Below are 24153 nucleotides of genomic sequence, written 5' to 3' on the forward strand. Positions count from 1 at the left end.
AAGAAGTGTCCAGGCTTTTCTCTTCTTCTCGACCTATGACCTATAGCTGTGATCCTATTCCATCACACCTCCTCCAGTCCCTTTCCCTGGCTGTCATCACTCATCTAACTACAATTTTTAACCTTTCTCTTCTCGTATATTTTCTTCCTCTTTCAAACACTCTGTTATAGCCCCACTACTAAAGAAACAATCTCTTGACCTGACCTGTGCTGCTAACTACCCACCTGTTTCTTCCCTCCCCTTCATATCCGTCATGGATCAGTGGATGTTAACCCACTGTGCCATTGACTTGCAATACTCTGGAGGGGAGTAACCAAGGAACTACCCGGATTTCACTAGAGCTTTAGATGGTAAGGATAGGCTTGACCATTGGTAATTCTGAGGGGCTACTCCAGAGCGTAAACCAGTCAGTGGCAGCTGGTCCAGGCAGACCAGGAGGTACCTGCGAAAGTACCGACAGTACAGAAGTGGTCAGACAAGCAAGGTTGTTACCAGGAGCAACAATACAGGAACCAGAAGAAGAGGCAGAGACATAGTTAGAACACGCAATTGGTCAGGGCAGTGGCACAGGAACAAGGTCAGACAAACCAGGTCGGCAACGGGAGAGGCAATGCAAGCAGGCAGGGATCAGACAATAAAGGAAGTCCAGAAACAAAGTATGAAGTCAGGAACACAAGTGGTAAGCAAGCTCTTTAGCATAAGATTAGGACCTTGACTCTGAGGCATCTGGGTAAAGGGCTGAGCCACTTAAATACCTGCAGGAGAGCCAGGGTAGGTTAATGAGATCACTTGACATGACTCATCCCCACCCAGGGAGTGATGCATACTGCCACATCAGCAGCCAAGTGCAAGCAGTGTCCAGGTTAAATGAAAGTTGTGGAGCGGAATCCACATAGGTAATACCAACCGCACAGGCAGAGTCCAGAGCTGCAACAGAGGCTGTAAGTAGAGATCACAGATGAGCACGGCGCCCGGGACCATGGTGATGAGTGGGGGAACAGCGAGGCCAGAGGTCGCTGTTACAATCTCTAAACTCCTTCAATGTCTCGTCTACTCCGCTTACCGTAATAAGCTATCTTTCCGCAAACTCTCTTCTTGACCCCTTACAATCTGCCTTTCGCTCTCTTCACTCTACAGAAACTTCCCTTACTAAAGTGTCTAACAATCTCCTAACAGCAAAAAGAAATGGTAATTATTCTCTACTGATTCTGCTTGATCTCTCTGCAGCATTTGACCATAAACTCCTCCTCACCATGCTCCACTCAATTGGCCTTAAGGACACTGCTCTCTCTTGGTTCTCTTCCAATCTTTCTGGCCCCTCCTTTAGTGTATCATTCGCTGGCTCTTCTTCTTCCCCTCTTCCTCTTGATGTTGGCTTTTGTCAGGGCTCAGTACTATGTCCTCTACTCTTCTCCCTCTATACAGCCCCCATTGGACAGACTATCAGTAGATTTGGCTTTCAATACCATTTCTACACTGATGACATCCAACTATACACTTCATCCCCTGACATCACCCCTGCTTTACTCCAAAACACCAGTAATTGTCTGGCAGCTGTCTCTAGCATCATGTCCTCTCTGTATCTATAACTAAACCTCTCAAAAACTGAAATTTTTGTCTTTCCCCCATCTACTAATCCACCTAAACGTGATATTTAAATTTCGGTCTGCAGCACTATCATAACTCCTGTGCAACATGCCCTCTGTCTTGGGGCCACATTTGACTCTGATCTTTCCTTTGTTCCCCATATTTAATCACTTATATGCTCTTGTCATCTGCACCTCAATAATATTGCCAGAATCCGCCCCTTTCTTTTGGTGGAAATGGCAAAAACACTTGTTGTTGCCTTAAATCATTCTCTTCTTGATTACTGCAATGCATTACTAATCGGTCTCCCTCTCACTAAACTCTCCCCCCTTTAGTCTGTCCTAAATACTGCAGCTAGGCTCATCTATCCATCCAACCACTATACTGATGCTACTAGTTTGTGCCAGTTACTTCACTAGTTGCCCATCTACCACAGAATACAGTTCAAACTTCTCACCCTCACCCACAAAGCTCTCCATAGTGCTGCACCTCCATATATCTCCTCCTTCATCTCCATCTACCACCATACTCGTGCTCTCCATTCTGTTAGCGAACTAAGATTAAAGGGGTTGTCCAAGTTATATTTATTGATGACCTATCCTCAGGATAGGTCATCAATATCAGATCGGCGGGGGTCCGACACCCAGCACCCCCTCCGATCAGTTGTTTGAAGAGAAGGCGTGCGCGGTGTCAGCGCTGCCTCCTCTTCACTGTTTACCTTCTAGCCAATGCATCTGCAGTGGTGAGCAGGTGTAATTACACCTAACCGTCCCATTCATTTCAATAGGAAGGCTTGGCTGTAATTACTTCTGCTCACCACTGCAAATGCAACGGCTAGAAGGTAAACAGTGAAGAGGAGGCAGCGCGCACGCCTTCTCTTCAAACAGCTGATCGGAGGGGGTGCTGGGTGTCGGACCCCCGCCGATCTGATATTGATGACCTATCCTGAGGATAGGTCATCAATAAATATAACTTGGACAACCCCTTTAATAACCTCCATAATTCGTACCTCTCACTCCCGTCTTTAAGACTTTTCTCGAGCTGCACTTACTCTCTGGAGTACTCTGCCCTGGAATATTAGGTCAATTCCCAACTTTTTCAGCTTCAAAGATGCCTTAAAAAAAAATCTTTTCTGGCAGGCTTATCAAGTTACCTAAAATTACTTTTTCCTGACTAAACCTCTCCACTACCAACTCCTCTGGCCTAAACTCATTTCTCTAACAGTCCCAAACTCAAAGACGATTGGCCGGCACCACTCATGTCAGTTCAATAATGGCTCGAATCCTACTTCATAATCAACTACCTTATGTGTAACCCCCCACTTCCTCATAGATTGTAAGCTCTAGTGAACAGGGCTCTGATTCCTAGTGTTTCAGTTGTATATTAGCCAGTTACTCATGTTTTGTACATGAAGCCTATGAATTTGTAAAGTGCTGCTGAATATGGTGGCACTATATAAATAAATATTATTATCATTATTGTTATTAACAGGGATTGGAGAGATTAACAGGGAAGTCAAATTAAGAATTTAAAATTAGGAAAGGTTTAGGGCCTAAATGAGTTTTCAGCTTCATATTTTAAGAATTTTAGGGATTTATGATATCCTTATCTAGTTAGTCTTTATAATTATTTTATAAATGATGGATGGATAACTAAGAAATTTCTTTTTTTATATCTTTATTTTTTTGTTATCAGCATATATAAAAATCAAAATAACAGGAGGACAGACAGTAAACCATAAAAAAAAAAGAAAACAAAAAAAACATATTCAATGGCAAGTACGAAGACATACACAAACGTTTGTTATATATTTGTCATTATTCACTACAAAAGTCTATCCTTATCCTGTTTCTTATCTCATATCCTTAAGACATATTATTACTACCCCCCCTCCCTTCCACCCTCCCTTGGTTGTCTTGGGTGTTCCTAAAAAAATTAAGAGATAGAGCAAGAAAAATAATTGATTTCCTGATCTCATATCAGGGGTTTCGATCATCACATATCTATTCTTCCCTCTACATTTTGCTTACCAGCATATTCATATCTGTATACCCTTTCACATAAATTCTTCCACTCTTCAATATTTGGTGGTACGTCCGCTCCCCACTCCCTAGCCACGACAACCCGTGCAAACATTAATCCTTTTGCCCATTTCCTCTTACTTTCCCTATCAAGGCCAATTTCCCTCATGTCTCCAAGCACCGCTATCGAGATCTCCATTGGCGCAGTACATCCAGTTGCTCTGGTAAGCTCCTGAAATACCTGAGTCCAATAAGCCTGCATAGGCAAACAGTACCAGATCACGTGGATAAAATCTGCATTGTTTGCGCTACACTTCCAGCATCTGGAGTCCTTTGTTTTATACATCCTACTCAACATCCAGGGGGTGATATAGGTTCGATGAACAATGAAAAACTGTATCAGCCGAAAATTGCTTGATAGAGTACTTCTTTTTATGCTTTTATAAATATATCTCCAATCTAGAGTATTAGACTCCACTTCTGATGCCCATTTACTTTCACTATTAAACTTAGTCACCCCCCCCTAGCCCCCTTTTAAATGTTTTTATATATCTGTGACATTGATATTTTAGTCCCACACCTCCTCCAGTCCCTTTCCCTGGCTGTCATCACTCATCTAACTACAATTTTTAACCTTTCTCTTCTCGTATATTTTCTTCCTCTTTCAAACACTCTGTTATAGCCCCACTACTAAAGAAACAATCTCTTGACCTGACCTGTGCTGCTAACTACCCACCTGTTTCTTCCCTCCCCTTCATATCCGTCATGGATCAGTGGATGTTAACCCACTGTGCCATTGACTTGCAATACTCTGGAGGGGAGTAACCAAGGAACTACCCGGATTTCACTAGAGCTTTAGATGGTAAGGATAGGCTTGACCATTGGTAATTCTGAGGGGCTACTCCAGAGCGTAAACCAGTCAGTGGCAGCTGGTCCAGGCAGACCAGGAGGTACCTGCGAAAGTACCGACAGTACAGAAGTGGTCAGACAAGCAAGGTTGTTACCAGGAGCAACAATACAGGAACCAGAAGAAGAGGCAGAGACATAGTTAGAACACGCAATTGGTCAGGGCAGTGGCACAGGAACAAGGTCAGACAAACCAGGTCGGCAACGGGAGAGGCAATGCAAGCAGGCAGGGATCAGACAATAAAGGAAGTCCAGAAACAAAGTATGAAGTCAGGAACACAAGTGGTAAGCAAGCTCTTTAGCATAAGATTAGGACCTTGACTCTGAGGCATCTGGGTAAAGGGCTGAGCCACTTAAATACCTGCAGGAGAGCCAGGGTAGGTTAATGAGATCACTTGACATGACTCATCCCCACCCAGGGAGTGATGCATACTGCCACATCAGCAGCCAAGTGCAAGCAGTGTCCAGGTTAAATGAAAGTTGTGGAGCGGAATCCACATAGGTAATACCAACCGCACAGGCAGAGTCCAGAGCTGCAACAGAGGCTGTAAGTAGAGATCACAGATGAGCACGGCGCCCGGGACCATGGTGATGAGTGGGGGAACAGCGAGGCCAGAGGTCGCTGTTACAATCTCTAAACTCCTTCAATGTCTCGTCTACTCCGCTTACCGTAATAAGCTATCTTTCCGCAAACTCTCTTCTTGACCCCTTACAATCTGCCTTTCGCTCTCTTCACTCTACAGAAACTTCCCTTACTAAAGTGTCTAACAATCTCCTAACAGCAAAAAGAAATGGTAATTATTCTCTACTGATTCTGCTTGATCTCTCTGCAGCATTTGACCATAAACTCCTCCTCACCATGCTCCACTCAATTGGCCTTAAGGACACTGCTCTCTCTTGGTTCTCTTCCAATCTTTCTGGCCCCTCCTTTAGTGTATCATTCGCTGGCTCTTCTTCTTCCCCTCTTCCTCTTGATGTTGGCTTTTGTCAGGGCTCAGTACTATGTCCTCTACTCTTCTCCCTCTATACAGCCCCCATTGGACAGACTATCAGTAGATTTGGCTTTCAATACCATTTCTACACTGATGACATCCAACTATACACTTCATCCCCTGACATCACCCCTGCTTTACTCCAAAACACCAGTAATTGTCTGGCAGCTGTCTCTAGCATCATGTCCTCTCTGTATCTATAACTAAACCTCTCAAAAACTGAAATTTTTGTCTTTCCCCCATCTACTAATCCACCTAAACGTGATATTTAAATTTCGGTCTGCAGCACTATCATAACTCCTGTGCAACATGCCCTCTGTCTTGGGGCCACATTTGACTCTGATCTTTCCTTTGTTCCCCATATTTAATCACTTATATGCTCTTGTCATCTGCACCTCAATAATATTGCCAGAATCCGCCCCTTTCTTTTGGTGGAAATGGCAAAAACACTTGTTGTTGCCTTAAATCATTCTCTTCTTGATTACTGCAATGCATTACTAATCGGTCTCCCTCTCACTAAACTCTCCCCCCTTTAGTCTGTCCTAAATACTGCAGCTAGGCTCATCTATCCATCCAACCACTATACTGATGCTACTAGTTTGTGCCAGTTACTTCACTAGTTGCCCATCTACCACAGAATACAGTTCAAACTTCTCACCCTCACCCACAAAGCTCTCCATAGTGCTGCACCTCCATATATCTCCTCCTTCATCTCCATCTACCACCATACTCGTGCTCTCCATTCTGTTAGCGAACTAAGATTAAAGGGGTTGTCCAAGTTATATTTATTGATGACCTATCCTCAGGATAGGTCATCAATATCAGATCGGCGGGGGTCCGACACCCAGCACCCCCTCCGATCAGTTGTTTGAAGAGAAGGCGTGCGCGGTGTCAGCGCTGCCTCCTCTTCACTGTTTACCTTCTAGCCAATGCATCTGCAGTGGTGAGCAGGTGTAATTACACCTAACCGTCCCATTCATTTCAATAGGAAGGCTTGGCTGTAATTACTTCTGCTCACCACTGCAAATGCAACGGCTAGAAGGTAAACAGTGAAGAGGAGGCAGCGCGCACGCCTTCTCTTCAAACAGCTGATCGGAGGGGGTGCTGGGTGTCGGACCCCCGCCGATCTGATATTGATGACCTATCCTGAGGATAGGTCATCAATAAATATAACTTGGACAACCCCTTTAATAACCTCCATAATTCGTACCTCTCACTCCCGTCTTTAAGACTTTTCTCGAGCTGCACTTACTCTCTGGAGTACTCTGCCCTGGAATATTAGGTCAATTCCCAACTTTTTCAGCTTCAAAGATGCCTTAAAAAAAAATCTTTTCTGGCAGGCTTATCAAGTTACCTAAAATTACTTTTTCCTGACTAAACCTCTCCACTACCAACTCCTCTGGCCTAAACTCATTTCTCTAACAGTCCCAAACTCAAAGACGATTGGCCGGCACCACTCATGTCAGTTCAATAATGGCTCGAATCCTACTTCATAATCAACTACCTTATGTGTAACCCCCCACTTCCTCATAGATTGTAAGCTCTAGTGAACAGGGCTCTGATTCCTAGTGTTTCAGTTGTATATTAGCCAGTTACTCATGTTTTGTACATGAAGCCTATGAATTTGTAAAGTGCTGCTGAATATGGTGGCACTATATAAATAAATATTATTATCATTATTGTTATTAACAGGGATTGGAGAGATTAACAGGGAAGTCAAATTAAGAATTTAAAATTAGGAAAGGTTTAGGGCCTAAATGAGTTTTCAGCTTCATATTTTAAGAATTTTAGGGATTTATGATATCCTTATCTAGTTAGTCTTTATAATTATTTTATAAATGATGGATGGATAACTAAGAAATTTCTTTTTTTATATCTTTATTTTTTTGTTATCAGCATATATAAAAATCAAAATAACAGGAGGACAGACAGTAAACCATAAAAAAAAAAGAAAACAAAAAAAACATATTCAATGGCAAGTACGAAGACATACACAAACGTTTGTTATATATTTGTCATTATTCACTACAAAAGTCTATCCTTATCCTGTTTCTTATCTCATATCCTTAAGACATATTATTACTACCCCCCCTCCCTTCCACCCTCCCTTGGTTGTCTTGGGTGTTCCTAAAAAAATTAAGAGATAGAGCAAGAAAAATAATTGATTTCCTGATCTCATATCAGGGGTTTCGATCATCACATATCTATTCTTCCCTCTACATTTTGCTTACCAGCATATTCATATCTGTATACCCTTTCACATAAATTCTTCCACTCTTCAATATTTGGTGGTACGTCCGCTCCCCACTCCCTAGCCACGACAACCCGTGCAAACATTAATCCTTTTGCCCATTTCCTCTTACTTTCCCTATCAAGGCCAATTTCCCTCATGTCTCCAAGCACCGCTATCGAGATCTCCATTGGCGCAGTACATCCAGTTGCTCTGGTAAGCTCCTGAAATACCTGAGTCCAATAAGCCTGCATAGGCAAACAGTACCAGATCACGTGGATAAAATCTGCATTGTTTGCGCTACACTTCCAGCATCTGGAGTCCTTTGTTTTATACATCCTACTCAACATCCAGGGGGTGATATAGGTTCGATGAACAATGAAAAACTGTATCAGCCGAAAATTGCTTGATAGAGTACTTCTTTTTATGCTTTTATAAATATATCTCCAATCTAGAGTATTAGACTCCACTTCTGATGCCCATTTACTTTCACTATTAAACTTAGTCACCCCCCCCTAGCCCCCTTTTAAATGTTTTTATATATCTGTGACATTGATATTTTAGTCCCAATATTATGAAAACAGAATTCAGCGAATTCTGAGTGTTCAGTGACAAGATACTCTTTATTCTCAGTTGAGTCGAATACGTGCTTAAGTCGAAAATATCTAAACCGTGTGAGGGTGTCTAATTCTATACTAAGCCTCATTTCCTCTAGTGTCCTAAGCTTTACTTTTTCCTCAATCTGTGAAATAAACTTAATACCATTTTTTTCCCAAAATACATAATCATCTAACCTCTGAAACTCACCTAGATTTAGATTCCCCCAAATAGGGGTTATCTTTAGTGTATATTTTATACCCAGTAATTTTTTAACGTTAACCTATATCAAGTGAATCATATTACTAATTGGGCATTTCCTACCCTTTATTTTTAGGATCCCGGCTTCCAGGACACTCATCATGTTGTATTGGGGACCTTAAAACTCCCCTGCCAGAAAATGACGTAATCTGTCATCCTCTGTCATTAACCACTGGAGCTGGGATGCATAATAGTAGCCTCTAAAGCAAGGAACAGACAAACCACCATCTTCTTCATCTAACCATAAATATTTTTGTTTCAACCTAACCCTTTTTCTCCCCATATGAGATCATTTATCAATCCTTCCAATACCTTAAAACAATGATCCCCTATCCACACAGGGCAGGAGGATATAACATATAGAATCTGTGGTAGCAGGACCATCTTGATTATAGCAATTCGGTCTGCTTGTCGAATTAATAATTTTTGCCAGGTATTTATTTTATTTTTGACTGTTTTAATCAGAGGGGAAATATTAAGTTCTGAATACTCCTGGATCCTTGAGCTAATTTTTATTCCGAGATATTCAAATGAGTCTGTAGGTTTTAATATTTCAACATTAACATCTGATCGCGTAATTTCATGGCCAACTGGAAGAAGGACCGATTTCGTCCAGTTCACCCTGAAGCCAGAAATTTGTCCAAACTGGTTTACTATCCCCATCAGGTAAGGCACCGTTGGCGCCCCCCCTTCAAAAAGAACAGGATATCATCCGCGTATAAACATATTTTTGTCAGATGCACCTCTTGCCTCGAACCCCCCAATATTATTGTCTATTAACTAAGAAATTTCTAGAGACTGTGATTACAGTTATCCCAAAGCAGGGGAAAGATCACACTATTGTTACAAATTTTAGATCAATCTCCTTATTGAATGTAGATTTAAAAATGTTCACGGGTATCTTGGATGAAAAGATTTTAAAAAAAAGTAGTTACTTGTTTAATTGGACAATAGTAGGTAGGATTTGTTCCTTCCGACAAAGCTCCAGATAATGTTAGGAAGATGGCAGCAGCAGCATCAGGAGGATACCATAGAGTGTCAAGGTGACATACTGTGGAGATGGCATCAGCAAGAGGTGACCACAGAGTGGCAAGGTGACATAGTGTGGAGATGGCGGCAGCAGCAGGAGGAGACCACAGAATGGCAAGGTGACATAGTTTGGAGATGGCAGTAGCAGCATAAGGAGAGCAGAGAGTGGCAAGTTGACATGGTGTGTAGATGGCAGCAGCAGAAGGAGACCACAGAGTGGCAAGGTGACATCGTTTGGAGATGGCAGCAGCAGGAGGAGAGCACTAGAGATGGCCTTGCAATTCGCCAGACGGTCGTTTCACTGCAAACTTTCCTCGTGCAAGATTCGCCGAACATGCAAACATATGGCGATGTTCGCATGCACCATTTATTTGCATTGCGCCAAACTTTGACCCATGACACATCTATGAGCCAATTGAGACATTTCAGCACATGAACACACTCCTACCCTGTAACAGAACCCGATCTAGCAGCCATTTTACATTCTATGTTTTGCCGGTGTAGGGAGAGGTTGCATGGACAGACTGTTAGGGACACCAAACTCTAGCTAATAGGGCCAAAAAAGTCATTTTATGGACTGGTATAGGTGTCCTATCGATAGATGTGATATACTTAGGGGTGTTATAAACCTATAATATACTTTCTAACATAGAAAGTATATTATAGTGCATTTGTATTGTATAGCAGTTGTGTGTGGTTCTGCTACGATAACGCAGGTATACAGAGGGACAAGCGTTATTGGAACAACTATTTGCAATGGGTGTGATATACCTGTTGCCCCCCAAAAAAACTGATTGAGGGGTGCGATATACTTGCTTCCACAAAATAATGATTAAGGGGTTTGATATACCTACTTCCACAAAAAACTGATTGGGGGGTGCAATATACCTGCTTTCACCAAATATTGATTGAGGGGTTCTATATACCTTTCTCCACAAAATACTGATTGAGGGGTGCAATATACCTGCTTCCACAAAATACTGATTAAGGGATTTGATATATCTGCTTCCACAAAATATAGATTGAGGGGTGTGATATACCTGCTTTGACTAAATATTGATTCATGTGTTCTATATACTTGTTTCCACAAAATATTGATTGAGGGGTGCGATATACTTGCTTCTACGAAATACTGATTAAGGGGTTTTAAATACTTGCTTCCACAAAATACTGATTGAGGGGTGCAATATACCTGCTTCCACAAAATACTGATTGAGGGGTGCAATATACCTGCTTCTACAAAATACAGACTGAGGAGTGTGATATACCTGCTTCCACAAAATACTGATTAAGGGGTTTGATATACCTGCTTCCACAAAATATGGATTGATAGGTGCAATATACCTGCATCCACCAAATAATGATTCAGGTTTTCTATATACAGTACAGACCAAAAGTTTGGACACACCTTCTCATTCAAAGAGTTTACTTTATTTTCATGACTATGAAAATTGTAGATTCACACTGAAGGCATCAAAACTATGAATTAACACTTGTGGAATTATATACATAACAAAAAAGTGTGAAACAACTGAAAATATGTCATATTCTAGGTTCTTCAAAGTAGACACTTTTTGCTTTGATTACTGCTTTGCACACTCTTGGCATTCTCTTGATGAGCTTCAAGAGGTAGTCACCTGAAATGGTTTTCACTTCACAGGTGTGCCCTGTCAGGTTTAATAAGTGGGATTTCTTGCCTTATAAATGGGGTTGGGACCATTAGTTGCGTTGTGGAGAAGTCAGGTGGATACATAGCTGATAGTCCTACTGAATAGACTGTTAGAATTTGTATTTTATAAATAGCAGCTAAGTAAAGAAAAATGAGTGGCCATCATTACTTTACGAAATAAAGGTCAATCAGTCCGAAAACTTGGGAAAACTTTGAGAGTGTCCCAAAGTGCAGTCACAAAAACCATCAAGCACTACAAAGAAACTGGCTCACATGCGGACCGCCCCAGGAAAGGAAGACCAAGAGTCACCTCTGCTGCGGAGGATAAGTTCATCCGAGTCACCAGCCTCAGAAATCACAGGTTAACAGCAGCTCAGATTAGAGACCAGGTCAATGCCACACAGAGTTCTAGCAGCAGACACATCTCTAGAACAACTGTTAAGAGGAGACTGTGTGAATCAGGCCTTCATGGTAGAATATCTGCTAGGAAACCACAGCTAAGGACAGGCAACAAGCAGAATAGACTTGTTTGGGTTAAAGAACACAAGGAATGGACATTAGACCAGTGGAAATCTGTGCTTTCGTCTGATGAGTCCAAATTTGAGATCTTTGGTTGCAACCACCGTGTCTTTGTGCGATGCAGAAAAGGTGAACGGATGGACTCTACATGTCTGGTTCCCATCGTGAAGCATGGAGGAGGAGGTGTGATGGTGTGGGGGTGCTTCGCTGGTGACACTGTTGGGGATTTATTCAAAATTGAAGGCATACTGAACCAGCATGGCTACCACAGCATCTTGCAGCGGCATGCTATTCCATCCGGTTTGCGTTTAGTTGGACCATCATATATTTTTCAACAGGACAATGACCCCAAACACACCTCCAGGCTGTGTAAGGGCAATTTGACCAGGCCTCCACAGTCACTGGACCTGAACCCAATCGAGATGGTTTGGGGTGAGCTGGACCGCAGAGTGAAGGCAAAAGGGCCAACATGTGCTAAGCATCTCTGGGAACTCCTTCAGGACTGTTGGAAGACAATTTCAGGTGACTACCTCTTGAAGCTCATCAAGAGAATGCCAAAAGTGTGCAAAGCAGTAATCAAAGCAAAAGGTGGCTACTTTGAAGAACCTAGAATATGACATATTTTCAGTTGTTTCACACTTTTTTGTTATGTATATATTTCCACATTTGTTAATTCATAGTTTTGATGCCTTCAGTGTAAATCTACAATTTTCATAGTCATGAAAATAAAGAAAACTCTTTGAATGAGAAGGTGTGTCCAAACTTTTGGTCTGTACTGTATGTCAAGGCTTCCGATGTGTGTGAACATTTTACAGTTGCAAACTTTTTTTATTTTATTATTGCTTTTTAAGATAGATTGAAATAATTAATTAATGCTTTAAAATTTTCTATATCTCTGCATAGATTTGACCTAAACCTATTTCAGGTTTCCACACAAGCCCTAAAAGTAGATATAAATAACCAAATAAAAAAATGAGTCAAAAATATTAAACTTGGTCATTTATTTATTGAATAATGTGGTCCAATGCCACATATTTGTAAATGGCAAAGTACATGTATGTGAATCTTTCGAATCAGCAGATAATTTGAAGGTGAAATTAGAGTCAGGTGGTTTTAATCAATGGGATTTAAATCAGGTATGAGTAGGCAGCCTATTATATATTTTTTTTAAGAACAGAGATCTATCAAAAGGTGATCTTTATAACAAACATTCGTAGAAGTGTACCATAACATGAACAAAGGCGATTGTTGAGTACCTCAGAAGAAGAGTTGTTGATGCTCATGCTGGAAAATATTCCAAACCACCTCTATAGAGTTTGAAAAAAAATTCTATCTACAGTCAGACAGATGGTATACTAATAGAGAAAAATCAAAACCATTATCAAACTCCTCAAGAGTGGTCCACCAACAAATATATCGCTAAGAGAACGGCTTGTAATGGTCTGCAAGGTTACACAGGAACCAAAAGGTAATCTCTAAGTAACTAAAGGCCTTTCTCACATTAGCTAATGATAATTTCATGTGTCCACCATCAGCAATACTAAGCAACAATGACATGCATTGCAGGATTGCAAGGAGAGAGCCACTGTTCTCCAAGAAGAATATTGCTGCCCGTCTGCAACTTGCTAAAGATCACCTGGACAGGCCAGAAAGCTATTGACACAATGTTTTGTGGACAAAAGAGATCAAAATAAAACTTTTTGGTTTACATGTGTTATACTTGGAGAGGGGAAAAACTGCACTTCTGCTTAAAAATCTAATCCCATCTTTGAAGCATGGTGATGGGGGTAGTAAAATGGCTTGGGACTTTTTTGCTGCATCTGGGCTAGGTTGGCTTGCCATCATGATTGAACAATGAATTATACCACCAAATTGATTAAGAAAATGTCAGGATATCTGTACATAAGCTGAATCACTGGAGATTGTGGGGTTACACACCAACAATGACACTAAGCACTCAAATTGTTCTTCCAAAGAAGGGTTAAAGAAAATGAAAAATAAAAATTTTGGAATGGCCAGGTCAAAGTCCTGACCTTAAAGAGGTTGTGTAAGCAGTATTTATTGATGACCAGGATAGGTCATCAATAACTGATCTGAGGGGGTCTGACAACTAGTGTTGAGCGCGAATAATCGCATAGCGAATATTAATCGCGAATATCACAACTTCGATAATTCACGAATATTGCGAATATAGTGCTATATATTCGTTATATCGAATATTCGTCATTTTCTCCATCTGAACACATGATTCCTTCCTGCCTTAAATGCTTGTGGGCCAATGACTCATTGGCCAACAAGCAAGAAGCAGGGAGGAATCAAGAGTTTAGATGGTAAAAAATTACGAATATTCTAAAAAACTAATATATAGGACTATATCGATTATATTGATTTTTTAGAATATTCGTCATTGACAAATATTCTAAAAAACAAATATGTAGCACTATATCACATATATTCGTTTTATAGAATATTTATTTTTTTCCCCCAATTAGTACAGTTATTGCCCTTCGACATACTCCTCCCCGACAAGCGTCCCTGTCACCATGGGAACGCCTGGTGGTTAGAATATACCATCGGATCTGAGTTTTTAAGATCTAACTCAGATCTGATGGTATATTCTAACCACCAGGCGTTCCCATGGTGATGGGGATGCTTGAAGTTAGAATATACCGCCAGGGCGCTATCAATATACCGCCAGGGCGCTGTGATCCATGCAATTAACCCCTCAGGTGTGGGTTAATGGGTTAATTGTGCTGATCACAGTGCCCTGTATGCCCTCCCCCCACCTCCCCAGTATTAAAATAATTGGTGGCCAGTGCACCCTCCCCCCAGTATTACAATCATTGGTGGCAGTGGCCACAGGGTCCCCCCCCTGGCCACCAATTATTTTAATACTAGGGGGAGGAGCACAGGGCGCTGTGATCCGCGCAAATTAACCCGCACCTGAGGGGTTAATTGTGCGGATCGCAGCACCCTGGTGGTATATTCTAGCTTCAAGTGTCCCCATCACCATGGGAATGCCTGGTGGTTAGAATATACCATCGGATCTGAGTTAAATCGTGAAAACTCAGATCCAATGGTATATTCTAACCACCAGGCGTTCCCATGGTGACGGGGACGCTTGTCGGGGAGGAGTATGCAGAAGGGCAATAACTGTACTAATTGGGGGAAAAAGAATGAATATTCTAAAAAACATATATATGTGATAGAGTGCTATATATTAATTTTTTAGAATATTCGTCATATTGTAAGACGAATATTTAGCAACATAGCGAATATTCATAAATTACACCTATAGACTGCAATTTCACTAATGTAGTGCTATAATCTTTTTTTTTATCTAATTTTTTTGTCTCTTTTTGATTCAGAAAGAGACAAAAAAATTATACAAAAAAAAAAGATTATAGCGCTACATTAGTGAAATTGCAGTCTATATGTGTATTTTATGAATATTCGCTATATTGCTATAACTTAGTGTTTCAGAATATTTGTCATATTCTAAAACAAGAATATATGGCGAATATTCGCATAATACACAAAATCGCAATACGCGATAAATTAAATCACATATTATTCGCGATAAAAAGCATAATGACGAATATTTAATATCAACGAATATAAGACTAATCGAATATTCAATCGAATATTCGCAAAATATCACAAAATCGAATATGGCACCTCCCGCTCATCACTACTGACAACTAGGGCCCCCACCGATCAGCTGTCTGAAGTGGAGGCGGTGCTCCGTTCGTGTCTCACTTGCAGCAGTGACATAGTATAATTAGAAGTATTTGCTCTATTCAAGTGAATGGAGTGAGTACTTGTAATTACACTGAGCTTCCGAGATGACAGGCAGTGTAATGAAGAAGGAGTAGCCCTCGGATGGAGTGCCACTTCCTCTTCAAACAGCTGATCTGCAGGATTTCTGAATGACAAACCCCTACTGATCAGATATTGACCACTTATCCTGAGGATAGGTCATCAATATATACTGTCTGCACAATCCCTTTAATCCAATAGAATTGTTGTAGAAGGACTTGAAGTGAGCAGTTCATGTGAGGAAACTCACCAAAATTACAGACTTTAAGATGTCTTCTAGGGACAAATGGGCTAAAATTCCTGGCAGATGATGTGCAAGACTTATTATTAATTACCAGAAATGTTTAGTTGCAGTTATCATTGCACAAGTGGTGTCATACTGAAAGCTGAAATGTTCACATATGTTTGCCACTTACAGACTTGTGATCATTCTCCTCAATACCTAAATGACCAAGTCTAATATCTGTGACCCATTTGTTTGCTTTGGTTGTCTTTATTTTTCAGACTTGTGTGACAATTTTTTTTTGATGAATTTTTCCTTTTTATTATTATTAACAATTTGTATTGTTTTTTAAAGTCATAAGACATATGATAGTTTTAACCACCACCGTATGTTGACTTAATTCTTACTGTTTCCCTTATATGTACTTTACCTGCAAGTGTGATATATTTTCCCTAAAATACACATATAACATTCTCTATAGATCCCACTTTGAAGATACAGCAAAAAATGTAATTATGTATGTCTCAGTAAACCAAGGTTTTAGGATCAGAGTAGAAAATAGTTTATCTTTTACACTGAATATACTGTATTCCTCGGTTCGGTCCAGCAATTTATCTAGAGGATAAAGAGCTCGGCTTGCTGCATGCCAGGGAAGAAAATCCTTTTCTTCAGAAAGGTATCTTATAATCTCTAGAGGGATATTTTGTGTCAGATATCCAGCCCTGAAAAATTAAAGAGAGAAATATTAAATATGACATACTGCAAAGTTTGTTTGATGTTAGTTGCAAGACAAGTAAAATATTGGAGCCATTCAAAATCTTCATCTTAAAAACTTTTCTAATGATAATGCTATTTCATACATCATTAAAATAGAGGGATGTCTGTCATTGTGTCCCCTCAATCACTTCTCTTTTTAAAATTTACACTGACTGTTTGATCTAAGGATATTGTACATAAAAAAAGAACATCAAATGAAATAGTCAACCTAAATACATAGATCGGGCAACTATTACAGAATGATAATAAGAATTAGTTTTGTTGTTTTTTTTTTAAATGTATTTATTTATTTATTTATTTTTTGCCAGGGGTCAGCCTATGGATATTCTATTGCTTGAGGTGTTAAAAGAAATGTTTGCATTATCTGCGTACAAAAAAGCCTGCATTTGGAAACTGCATAATTAAAGACAGACACATTAATTTTCATCTTTCAAGATCTATAATACAGTATTGGAGTATACTAAATGTAAACAAAGAAAATAAGTGTTTTTCAAATTCTTAAAACAATAATGTCTTTCCTGCTACCTAATCACTTAAAGACAGGTCCATTTACCCTCCCCTCCTTTCCAATGTGACCATGTATATTTTCTTTTTTTGTCTGCACATGTTTTCGAAATATATAACTTTTTTTTTCCCATTTGACCATATATAAATCATTTTTGCTCCTGCTTTCACATTTTTAAAATAATGATCATTTTTAAAATTATTTCTCCATTCCTTAACAATCCTTTTGATTGGCAGTGTGGCTAGACGTTGCAGCTTGGCATGTAGTGTTTTTTTAATTTTTTTATTGCATTATTTTTTGACACTTATTTATATATTTATTATTTATTTATTCATTCATTTATTACAATACCTCTGGGGGACATTTAACATTATACATGGCATAGTGAAGGCAATATGTATAATAGCATAAAAAATATAGCCAGTTTTAACCCCTTAGGGACACAGCCTTTTTACACCTTAGGACCAGGCCATTTTTTGCAAATCTGACCAGTGTCACTTTAAGTGCTCATAACTTTAAAACGCTTTGACTTATCCAGGCCGTTCTGAGATTGTTTTTTCGTCACATATTGTACTTCATGACACTGGTGAAATGAAGTCAAAAAAATATTTTTTTTTGCACCAAAAAATACCTAATTTAACAAATTTTTGGAAAAATTAGCAAATTTCAAAGTTTCAGTTTCTCTACTTCTGTAATACATAGTAATACCCCCAAAAATTGTGATGACTTTACATTCCCCATATGTCTACTTTATGTTTGAATTGTTTTGGGAATGATATTTTATTTTTTGGGGATGTTATAAGGCTTAGAAGTTTAGAAGCAAATCTTGAAATTTTTCAGCAATTTACAAAAACAACATTTTTAGGGACCAGTTCAGGTCTGAAGTCACTTTGCGAGGCTTACATAATAGAAACCACCCAAAAATGACCCCATCTAAGAAACTACACCCCTCAAGGTATTCAAAACTGATTTTACATACGTTGTTAACCCTTTAGGTGTTGCACAAGAGTTATTGGCAAATGGGGATGAAATTTGAGAATTTCTTTTTTTTGTCAAATTTTTTATTTTAACCCATTTTTTCCACTAACAAAGCAAGGGTTAACAGCCAAACAAGACTGTATCTTTATTACCCTGACTCTGCCGTTTACAGAAACACCCAATATGTGGCCGTAAACTACTGTACGGCCACACAGCGGGGCATAGAGTGAAAGGTGCGCCGTTTAGTTTTTGGAGGGCTGATTTTTATGGACTGGTTTATTTACACCATGTCCCATTTGAAGCCCCCTGATGCACCCCTGGAGTAGAAACTCCCTAAAAGTGACCCCATCTAAGAAACTACACCCCTCAAGGTATTCAAAACTGGTTTTACATACGTCGTTAACCCTTTAGGTGTTGCACAAGAGTTATTGGCAAATAGGGATGAAATTTGAAAATTTCATTTTTTTGCCTTATTTTCCATTTTAACCCATGTTTTCCACTAACAAAGCAAGGGTTAACAGCCAAACAAGACTGTATCTTTATTACCCTGACTCTGCCGTTTACAGAAATACCTAATATGTGGCCGTACACTACTGTACGGCCACACAGCGGGGCATAGAGTGAAAGGTGCGCCGTTTGGTTTTTGGAGGGCTGATTTTTATGGACCGGTTTATTTACACCGTGTCCTGTTTCAACCCCCCTGATGCACCCCTGGAGTCGAAACTCCCTAAAAGTGACCCCATCTAAGAAACTACACCCCTCAAGGTATTCAAAACTGATTTTACATACGTCGTTAACCCTTTAGGTGTTGCACAAGAGTTATTGGCAAATGGGGATGAAATTGGAAAATTTCATTTTTTTGCCTTATTTTCCATTTTAACCCATGTTTTCTACTAACAAAGCAAGGGTTAACAGCCAAACAAGACTGTATCTTTATTACCCTGACTCTGCCGTTTACAGAAACACCCAATATGTGGCCGTACACTACTGTACGGCCACACAGCGGGGCGTAGATTGAAAGGTGCGCCGTTTGGTTTTTGGAGGGCTGATTTTTATGGACCGGTTTATTTACACCGTGTCCTGTTTCAACCCCCCTGATGCACCCCTGGAGTCGAAACTCCCTAAAAGTGACCCCATCTAAGAAACTACACCCCTCAAGGTATTCAAAACTGATTTTACATTAGTCGTTAACCCTTTAGGTGTTGCACAAGAGTTATTGGCAAATGGGGATGAAATTGGAAAATTTCATTTTTTTGCCTTATTTTCCATTTTAACCCATGTTTTCTACTAACAAAGCAAGGGTTAACAGCCAAACAAGACTGTATCTTTATTACCCTGACTCTGCCGTTTACAGAAACACCCAATATGTGGCCGTACACTACTGTACGGCCACACAGCGGGGCGTAGAGTGAAAGGTGCGCCGTTTGGTTTTTGGAGGGCTGATTTTTATGGACCGGTTTATTTACACCGTGTCCTGTTTCAACCCCCCTGATGCACCCCTGGAGTCGAAACTCCCTAAAAGTGACCCCATCTAAGAAACTACACCCCTCAAGGTATTCAAAACTGATTTTACATACGTCGTTAACCCTTTAGGTGTTGCACAAGAGTTATTGGCAAATGGGGATGAAATTGGAAAATTTCATTTTTTTGCCTTATTTTCCATTTTAACCCATGTTTTCTACTAACAAAGCAAGGGTTAACAGCCAAACAAGACTGTATCTTTATTACCCTGACTCTGCCGTTTACAGAAACACCCAATATGTGGCCGTACACTACTGTACGGCCACACAGCGGGGCGTAGAGTGAAAGGTGCGCCGTTTGGTTTTTGGAGGGCTGATTTTTATGGACCGGTTTATTTACACCGTGTCCTGTTTCAACCCCCCTGATGCACCCCTGGAGTCGAAACTCCCTAAAAGTGACCCCATTTTGGAAACTACGGGATAAGGTGGCATTTTTTGGGGGAGTATTTTTAGGGTAAATATAATTTTTGGTTGCTCTATATTACATTTTTGTGAGGTAAGGTTACCAAAAATTGAAATTCTGATATTTCATCTCCATTTGCCATTAACTGTTGAGGAACACCTAAAGGGTTAATAAAGTTTGTATAATCATTTTTGAATACCTTGAGGGGTGTAGTTTCTTAGATGGGGTCAATTTTAGGGAGTTTTTACTCTAGGGGGGCATCAGGGGGGCTTCAAAAGGGATATGGTGTCAATAAAAAAGGCCATCAAAATCGGCCTTCCAGAAACCATGTCGGTCCTTTCCTTTTGCAGCCTCCCTTTTACGGATACAGCAGTTTACGACCACAAATGTGGCGTTTCTGTAAACTGCAGTATCAGGGTAATAAATTTTAACTTTTGTTTGGTTGTTAACCCTTGTTTTGTTACCGGAAAAAACGGACTGAAATGGAAAAGTGCCAAAAATAGCGGTTTTGGCACCGTTTTTTTTTTAACCGTGTTAATCTGGGTAGTTAGGTCATGGGATATTGTTATAGAGGAGATTCTTACGGACGCGGCAATATCTAATAAGTCTACTTTTTTTTACAATTATTTAGGTTTTTGACTATATTATCTTTTTTGATACAACTTTTTTTTTGGGTATCTCTAAAGTCTAAGTGTCATTTTTTTTATTTTCTTTTAGCCAATTATCTTATGTGGGGGCTCATTTTTTGCGGGATGAGCGGACGGTTTTATTGGCACTATTTTGGGGGCTATATGACTTTTTGATCGCTTGCTATTAAACTTTTTGTTATGTAAGGTGACAAAAAAAAAATTTTTTGCACCTATTTTTTTTTTTCTTTTTTACTGTGTTAATCTGGGGGGTTGGGTCATGGGGTATTTTTATAGAGGAGATTCTTACGGACGTGGCGATACCTAATAAGTCAACTTTTTTTTTACAATTATTTAGGTTTTAGACTATATTATCCTTTTTGATACCCTAAAAAAAATTTTTGTATCTCTAAAGTCTAAGAGTAATTTTCTATTTTTTTTTTTATCTGATTATCTTATGTGGGGGCTCATTTTTTGCGGGATGAGATGACGGTTTTATTGGCACTAATTTGGGGGCTATATGACTTTTTGATCGCTTGCTATTAAACTTTTTATTATGTAAGGTGACAAAAAAAAACTTTTTTTGCACCTTTTTTTTTTTTTCTGGACCGTGTTAATCTGGGGGGTTAGGTCATGGGGCATTTTTATAGAGGAGATTATTACAGACGCGGCAATACCTATGTCTACTTTTAATAAATTATTTTAGTTTTTTTGGGTGTCTCAAGTCTGAGAACCATTTTTTTTTATCCGATGTCAGTGCTAAATTGGGATATAAATTTAGTACTCCATGGAAGTGTGATACTCCCTGAAGCAACCGTCAATGCAGAGGCCCGGATGATCGGGGCATGTGTCGCACTGAGTAGTCGTGTCCTTCCGTATCCCCCTCCTGCGACACACTCTGCACTTTTTTTGGGTTCGTCCCTTCTTTCCAGTATGGGGGACCACACCTGGAAAGTGTTGGCCAGGGACGATCCGGGCGCCTACAGTTCCCGAGGTACTCCGGCCTGCTCTTTCCCGGTCCGAAAAGATCAGGGCCTTGAGGACTGCCTCATAGAACTGGAGGAATGTCCCTGTGCTGCCAGCGCTTCGGGATAGTACAAAAGAGTTGTACATGGCAACCTGTACCAAGTAGACCGCAACTTTTTTGTACCATGCCCGGGTTTTGCGCATGGCGTTATATGGCTTGAGGACTTGATCCGAGAGATCAACTCCTCCCATATACCGATTGTAGGCGACGATACAATCGGGCTTGAGGACCGTTGCCGCGGTACCTCGCACAGGGACAGGGGTGATGCCGTTACCATGAATTGTGGACAGCATAAGGACATCCCTCTTGTCCTTATACCTGACCAGCAACAGGTTTCCAGTGGTAAGGGCACGGGTCTCACCCCTGGGGATAGGTACCTGGAGGGGGTGGGCAGGGAGGCCGCGTTGATTTTTCCGCACGGTCCCACAAGCGGACGTGGATCTGGCGGCAAGGGACTGGAACAAGGGGATACTGGTATAAAAGTTATCCACGTACAAGTGGTAACCCTTATCCAGCAGTGGGTGCATAAGGTCCCACACAAGTTTCCCGGTAACACCCAGAGTGGGGGGACATTCTGGGGGTTGAATCCGGGAATCTCGCCCCTCGTATACACGAAATTTGTAAGTGTACCCTGAGGTACTCTCACAAATTTTGTATAGCTTCACGCCATACCTCGCCCGCTTGGAAGGCACATACTGGCGGAAAATGAGTCTCCCCTTGAACGCAATGAGAGACTCATCAACCACGACCTCCCTTCCAGGTACATAGGCCTCCATGAATTTGGCCCCAAAGTGATCGATGACCGGCCGTATCTTGTACAGACGGTCATGGGCAGGATCACCTCGGGGTGGACATGCTGCATTATCGGAATAATGCAGACATTTCCTGATGGCCTCAAACCGGGAGCGTGTCATAACCGTACTGTAAAGTGGGGTCTGATATAGGACGTCCCCACTCCAGTACAGCCTGGCACTGGGTTTCTTGACCAGGCCCATATGCAGCACGAGGCCCCAAAATGTCCTCAGTTCGGCTGCACTGACCGGCGTCCAGCCACCGGGCCTGGCCAAAAAGGAGCCCGGGTGTTGAGCGACGAACTGTTGGGCGTACAGATTCGTCTGCTCCACCATCAGATTTACCAGTGGGTCACTGAAAAAATGACAAAAAAAGTCATATTCAGTGTAGCCCACTGTGGAAATCTGGATTCCTGATTGGCCTACGAAATCAGGAATCACGGGCTCGTATCGCTCTGGGCTACACCAGACAAGTTCACCGGCAGGGTGCTCCGGTGGATTTAACTGGTGGGCCGGGAAACCAGTACGAGCCCCAGAGCTGCTAGTACTAGTGTGGGCCACAGGGTCCCTAACATGGCGGTCCCCTTGCTCCGCATGGCGGCGTCTCCGCCGCCTTGGGGGCTCATCATCATCGCTAGATGATGAGGAGGATGCGGATGACAACAGGAATGTGGGGTCATCCTCATCCTCACTGGGACTCTCGGACTCGGAGGCAAGCTGGGCGTATGCCTCCTCGGCCGAGAACGTCCGGCGGGCCATAGGGGAGTGTGTGTCTGCGTGTATATGTGCGTGTGTGTAACTCTTTATTTGGTGTGCGTGTGTGAGGGGGCACGGGTGTTCACGAACTCACCCTAAAACTAACAGAAAAAAATAAATAAAACTAACTAAAAAAAGGGCAAAAAAGTGAGGAAAAAAAATTCAAAACTGCTGATCAACCGTCCGAAGTTGATCAGCGGTGGGGTGTGCGATGCGCTAACAGTGGCCGGACGCTAAGTGCCGGTCACAGTCAGCAAACTCAAAAAAAAAAAAAAAAGCACCCCAAAAAAGGTGGGGGGGGGGGGGCAAGTGGCAGCACCCCTGGGGGGTCTAGGGTCACACAGCTGTGCTGTGGACCCCAGACACCCTAACTGGGGTGATGCAATAAAAAGTCAAAAAAACTACCTTTCCCTTTTTTTTCCCTGCCTATCCCAAACTTTCCCTAGCTGTCCCTATGTACCTGATGGGGGGTGCTGGGGGCACAGATCGGGTCCTGGGGGCACAGATCAGGGGTGCTGGCAGCGATGGTGGACACGTGCAGGCAGCTCCTCTCTCCTCCGGCGCTGGAACACAAAAGGAGGAGGAGAGGGGCGCCTGCCTCTTTTGAATCTGCCGCCGGACCGCCCCCTGACCAATCAGAAAGCGATCCTGAGTGGTGATGTCACCATCACCACTCAGGATCGCTGGATGGTGATTGGTGGAGTGAAATCACACCACCATCACCATCCTGTTCCGGGTTATCGGGTCTTCAGAGACCCGAATAACCCGGAAACGCAGAAAACCGCAGGTCTGAATTGACCTGCGGTTTTCTGCGATCGCATACATGGGGGGGTCACCGGACCCCCCGACGCATTTGCCCCAAGTGCCTGCTCAATGATTTGAGCAGGCACGGGGTTCCGATCGCCGCCGGCCGCGCG

General features: G+C 41.4%; 1 protein-coding gene across 1 annotated transcript in view; it reads right to left on the reverse strand.

Annotated features, from left to right (window-relative positions):
* Positions 1–24153, reverse strand: part of TRHDE (thyrotropin releasing hormone degrading enzyme) — a 1265007-nt gene that overhangs the window by 147807 nt on the left and 1093047 nt on the right. Inside the window, exon 13 of the mRNA XM_044280434.1 lies at positions 16428–16575. Within this exon, the coding sequence (XP_044136369.1) occupies positions 16428–16575 (148 nt within the window). The remainder of the gene's footprint in view (positions 1–16427; positions 16576–24153) is intronic.

The sequence above is a fragment of the Bufo gargarizans genome, chromosome 2, assembly GCF_014858855.1.
Source record: "Bufo gargarizans isolate SCDJY-AF-19 chromosome 2, ASM1485885v1, whole genome shotgun sequence".
In the NCBI taxonomy this organism is placed as follows: Eukaryota; Metazoa; Chordata; class Amphibia; order Anura; family Bufonidae; genus Bufo; species Bufo gargarizans.